The sequence below is a fragment of the Mus caroli genome, chromosome 9 (genome assembly GCF_900094665.2).
Source record: "Mus caroli chromosome 9, CAROLI_EIJ_v1.1, whole genome shotgun sequence".
NCBI classification, from domain to species: domain Eukaryota; kingdom Metazoa; phylum Chordata; class Mammalia; order Rodentia; family Muridae; genus Mus; species Mus caroli.
In genome coordinates this window covers 82,284,598-82,290,659 of record NC_034578.1, presented here as the reverse complement: position 1 = coordinate 82,290,659, position 6,062 = coordinate 82,284,598, and the positions used below count along the sequence as shown (strand labels likewise).

Below are 6,062 nucleotides of genomic sequence, written 5' to 3'. Positions count from 1 at the left end.
GGATAGCATTGGAAATGTAAATGAGGAAAATACCTAATAAAAAACAAAAACAAAAACAAAAACAACCCCCCTACAGAAACTGCATACATAGACCCACACAGACACACATGCACACACACACAAACACACACACACACACACACACACACACCCATAAAAACACAAAATCAAGGGAAAAAGCCCAAACAAAGCAATATGGGACAAAACTATTGAGTTCATTTTGTGTTGGTCATATATGCCTGGGCATGGGGTCTACCCTTAAGAGTGATTTGTTTCCCCAGTGAGACCTCACTGGAGAAAATGGATTTTTCTTTTGTAAGCAGTTGTAAATTGGAAATGGCATCTGGGTTAAGGATGGGAAATCATGTCCACCTCCCTGTCTCAGTGCTGGGGCCGCATCTGGCTTAGACCTATGCAAGCCCGGTGCATACTGCAGAGTCTCTGTGAGCTCCTCTGTGCATCAGTCCTGCTGTGTCTGGACGACACCACTTCTTTAATGTCCCCCATCCTCTTGAGCCCTGAAAATATCTCTGCCTCTTCTCCACATACTTCCCACAGCCTGAGCGGGACAGGGGTTTGATTAAAATATACCATTGAAGAGTGTGTGCCAGACTCTCCTCTCTGCACACTGTCTGGCTCGGGTCTGTGTATTATTCCTATCTACTGCAGGAGCAAGTGTCTCTGATGATGGCTGAGTGAGATGATGATCTGTGAGTGTAGCAGAATGCCATTAGCAGTCATTGCTATGTTCATTTAGCGGAAGAGCAGAGCCTATGGCCTCTCTTGCCTGATGTTTTTGGCTTCTCAAATTGTCAGACATGGGTTCCATCTCATGGAGTGGACCTTAAGTCCAATCAGGTGTTTGTAGTGGAGGTCAGGAAAGAAAGGGAAAATCAACCTGAGTCCCAGCCTGCTATGGCCACTCCAGCAGGTAGGATTTTCATTTTTTGCTCTGTCTCTGAAAAAGTACTATTCTTTTTTAGCCAAATGAATATTTATAATAAAGAATACAAGTCCATCCTAATACACAGAAAATTATCTGCATGTGTAGGAATTGCTAACCAGCTATAATAGGCCTCCTCTAGATATAACTCATTGTAATATCATCAGTGATACATAGTTTCTGTGAACACCTAGAACCATCTTGTAATTGTTTTGATAAACATGTAAAGAATAGCTCGTATAAAGTCACCAGTGAGGCTGTTGGTCTGCTTCAGCTCCGTGTACATTCACAAAGTGCTCGGCTTTCACAGTATTCTCAAGTTAGTGTATGCACCAGATTTTCTACATCATTGTCTAGTGAGAACAGTGCATAGACTGTATTTCCTAAAGAGTTTTTAATACTGATATCTTCATAATAATTATTTTTAATTTATATTGTTATTCTTTTGAGAATCACAGTCACATTGTGCCCACTGCTCCCTGCTAACTCCTGTCTCCCCTCAAACTCACGACCTCTTCATTTGTAATTATTATCGCTTCCTACTTACATGTATCTATAGACACAGACACACACACACACAGACACACACACAGAGAGACACACACACATGTATACACATGAATTCATTTAGTGTGCCTCATATGTACAAATGATTAGAAATAAACATTTGGGATTGGATAGCCTACTAGGGAGCTTGTCCAGAGAGTAAACTGATTCTCTCTGTTTCTGTGGCCATTGATTGCCTATAGCTTCTTCATGTGTGGGAGGGGCTTTCTGAAAGTCCCTCTATCTGTGTTGACATGTCTCCTGGTAGTATTTATGCAGATCTTGCTTAAGACAACTTTAATGTTAGGATTTCATGGGTATGCTTCCCTGCCATGACTAGCTGCAGAATTTCTTAGTGAAATTAAATGACATATCATCCTTTAATATGTAGTAATGCAAAGTATTCTTAGTTATACCATAGATTTCAGTCATAACAGAAACTATATCCAGGGACTGTAGATTTTTTTTTAATACTTACACTGTAGCCCTCCTCTCCTGGGGTCTCCAGTATTGTTGAGCACCCCTATATTTTCTGAAAAGTGTCCATTTTTGTTAATAATAGATGGTAGTGATCATTTCATTGTTTTCTAAAAATGAAATGATTGTCAAACTTCATTTATCTGGAAGGATAAGAAGTTAGAGTCTTGGTGAGTTCTTTTGCCTAACATGACCCAAGGACTCCTGTTGACTGGCTTTCTGTTTTGTTAATAGAATAATTTCANGGTATCACTCACCTTGAAGAGCTCTAAAGTCTTTAGTTGTATGCATCTATGGGAACAGCTGTCATTCAGACTGCCTCTTTTGAAGATGTCTGAAGCTAACAAAATGAATGTAATTATTACTTAGACTATCAATTAGTTCTCATCAGTCTTACATGTAATTATGGGTTCAGTTAAGTTTGATGTTGGGCATTATAGGTAACGAACGCTTTATTACTTTCTTTTATGTCTTTTAGTCCTGTGAGTCCTCCTGTTGTGGATCTTAGAACCATCATGGAAACAGAAGAAAACAGACAGAAATATGGCGCAGCACCAAAGTCAAACTTAGGGTTGGTGAAAAAAAAAACCTTCAGAGCAAAAAAGACCATGTTGTGTTATATTTCTGTCCTACAGAATTGGGGATGATATAGTAGATCTGTTATTATTGTTTGCATTTGATATAATAGCTATAAGCCTTCTGATGGCTAACAGTTATCAGTGCTGTTTGCTAGCCGTGTGCTAATGGTTGGTCAGGCGGACGCACTAGTGCATTAGCGTACAGTGTCACGTGCTGGAGTTCAGTCACCACCGAAGTGGTTGCTGGGATGGCTTACTTCTGAGAAATGCACAAGTTCCATTCTGGGGGCTCATGTTTAACCATTGTTGATCAACAGTATAAACTGACATTTTAACAGTTGAAACTTAATAGAAAACATGTTAGGGTAACTTTAAGCAGAGATTAATTCTGAGTGATTTGTTTCTAGTACAATGATTTCTTAGGAAACTAAGATTTCTAAGAAACAGTGAAGCCAGTACGTAATTGGTTTACTCTAATTTAATTTTTAGAAAGATTATTTCTCACGGAATCAAACTTTCTCAGAAGCAACGGAAAATGATTGCATTGACCACCAAAGAAAACAATTCAGGAACGAACAGCATGGAAGCCATTCTGACAGCTCCTTCCAAGTCCCCTAAGCCAGCGAATGCATGGTATGCTCCAGGTGTTAAAACTACAGAGGCCTTGCCATACGTATCTTCAGTGGTGCTTCTTGGCCTCTGAGGTTCCCCTGCATGTGTTTCTAAAGTCTTTAAATATTTAATTCTCTTGTTGGCTTTAAACGTAAATGTTGGAACTTGTGTAGTACAGCCTTTAAAAAAAGTTTTATTATTAATTTTAGATGTGCTGACAGGCATCATGGTTTCAAGTGTGTGTGGACTTCCTACTCTGATGTCATTCTTGCCAGGCTGTAGTTTCTGTTGGAAAGAATTTAGTGTTCATTTTAAGATAAGAAATGAACACCCTAAAATTAATTTCACAAAAGTAAACTTGATGTTTAGTGTTTGCCCCCTTTGTCCTTCTGCTTGGTTGTCTNGGCGGTGCNGTCCACTCGGTTTCATCGAGGGAGTTTGTGCCATCTCAGTCCTCCCGTGGCGGCCGCGGGGGTGGGAGTTGTCTCCGAAGATGAGCGCTGTGAGATGCTTGCTTGCTCTCTGTGGAAACTCACGTCCTAATGCTTGGAGCACAGGTTAAGAGGAAGGTGCATGGACAGTGGGAGGTGCAAGTCAGGAGAATCCTGCGTCACAGGGCTCTAGGCGTTCTGTCAGGGTTCATGCCTGTTGCTCTGTTCCTGAAAGTGAAGGACTTGTTGTTGTTATGTTGTTATGTTGTTTTGTTTCCCCCACCACTGAAAATGTAAATTATTTTGAAGAGAATAGCAGATTATTGATTTTGCCATTGCCTATCAAAGCACCAGCAGGTGCGGAACATGGTCAGCGAGAAAGAAGCGAAGGAACAGGAAGTGGGAAGAGCCCCCTAAGAGCTGTTGAAGGTCGGACGTGGGACAGTTAAAGCACTGAGGGCTTTTCTCTAAACGCAGCATGGGTGACCATGCTAAATGCTGTAGTCTGAGGGAATAAGTTAAATACTTGAGGATCCTTTGAGCTGACTAATGTGGACTTTACTCTGTTGTCAGTTGGCTTATGAGCAGTAAACAAGGAAAGGGAGTTTCAGGCCTTTTCCTGGCAATGTCTTTCTTGGCCCCTGTGTTCTTTGGTCTTTCTCATTTTCTGTGGTGCCTTTTTATAGTGTTCACCACTCAGATACTATGATAGATCCATCTACTCTGTAGATGTTCTCCCATTTGGTATGTATGCGGCAGCGATCTATGTATACACACTAAGAATGTCCATATTGTCATCACTTACAATAACTAAATCTTGATACAGTCTTGTTATCTGTCATTAATGAATGGCTAAACATGTTTTAAACATGAATACTACAGAGTAAGGAGACCATGTAGATGTATCTTATGATATATTGATAAAGGAAGTCCAAAAAATCATGATGTCTAATTCGTGAAACACAAAACCTAGCGTGTGATTGGCACTGTTGTTTGCNTCCGTCGTCTGTAATGGTTCATTTCTATGTCTTGCCGTATCAGTCTGTGGTGACTTTGCTTTTCTGCTCTGGCTGGCAATCCTGTGTGCCCGTGTAGTGTAACTGATGAGGCATGCCTTGCAGGCTCCCTCTGGGACCCCACATACCACGTCGGAGATTCCTTTGGGGTCCTTCTCCTCTCCAGAGATGTTAGGTTTCTAGTGAGCAGCTCCTGCTTCCACTGACGAGGCCTGTGTGTTTAGGCGCTGGCATTCTGCAGCTGGTGAGAATGAGGAGGTTTCTGCTGGTACTTGGTTCATGTTCGGGATAGATTTTCACACGTTTTACCACTTCATATTTAGTCTTGGTGCGTAGCACGCAGCTTATTCCTGANTTCCATTTATGACTTCAGCTTTCCCTTGAGCTAAGGTAGGTGACTTCTGGCACCGCAGCCACACCACCGGAAGACGGGTCTCTAGCATGTCTCCAGCAGATAGGACTCTCGGGGTTCTTCCTGTCCTCTCAGTCCAGTTTTGTCTTCCCGGGAACTCAGACCACTTGCCCCTGTAGCTGTCTACTGCACAGCCGTGCTGACCTCAGGCTGCTGTGACTAAATAGCTGTGGACTTAACATCTTTATTCTGATTATTTTCTGTTTACTTTATATGGGATTTTAGGGAAAAGTCATCAAGTATTTGAACCCTCAGATTCTGATGTTCAAATTTAGTGACCTCTTTTTCCTAGTAATCATTAGCAGCGTGTGCTGAGCTCTGCGGGGACGGCACTGCCTTCCTAAAATGCAGAGGGCGTCTAGTGTTGCTTGTTAGGGAGGATTCTAGGAATATGGGGAGAAAATGTCATTAAGTTTGACAGAAACATGAGGATATTTTCTTTGAAAAATAATTATGCCATGATCAAATATAANTGATACTCATTATGCATTCTTTGCTATAAAAAGACAACTGAAAAACTTATGAGTAAACAAATCAGTGATTAATTTTATATCTTAAGATATCAAAAGACCATTTATATAACTGACCAAATAGAGATTATTTTGACTTCTAAATGGAAGTGGTATTTGAATTAATTTATTAATAATTAAGAATAAATTAATGTTTATGCTTAATGTTCTTTTATCACTTTAGACTCAACTATGTTTTTATCTNAAAGATTGTTTTCTTTTCTGTTAGAGATTGAGCCTAGGGCCTTAGGTATGCCAGGCAGGGTCTACCACTGAGNGGCATTCAGCACTGCCTTAGGTATGCCAGGCAGGGTCTACCACTGAGTGGCACTCAGCACTGCCTTAGGTATGCCAGGCAGGGTCTACCACTGAGTGACACTCAGCACTGCCTTAGGTATGCCAGGCAGGGTCTACCACTGAGTGACACTCAGCACTGCCTTAGGTATGCCTGGCAGGGTCTACTACTGAGCGACACTCCATCCAGCACTGCTTCAGGATCCTCCAAACCTGCCTGTTTGCGAAACTCTTTATGATACAT

The 6,062-nt window shown here is 41.3% G+C and overlaps 1 protein-coding gene across 1 annotated transcript in view; it reads left to right on the top strand.

Moving 5' to 3' along the window:
• Positions 1–6,062, top strand: part of Ibtk (inhibitor of Bruton tyrosine kinase) — a 65,565-nt gene that overhangs the window by 43,224 nt on the left and 16,279 nt on the right. The window contains exons 22-23 of the mRNA XM_029481964.1: positions 2,445–2,537; positions 3,034–3,177. Of these exons, the coding sequence (XP_029337824.1) occupies positions 2,445–2,537; positions 3,034–3,177 (237 nt within the window). The remainder of the gene's footprint in view (positions 1–2,444; positions 2,538–3,033; positions 3,178–6,062) is intronic.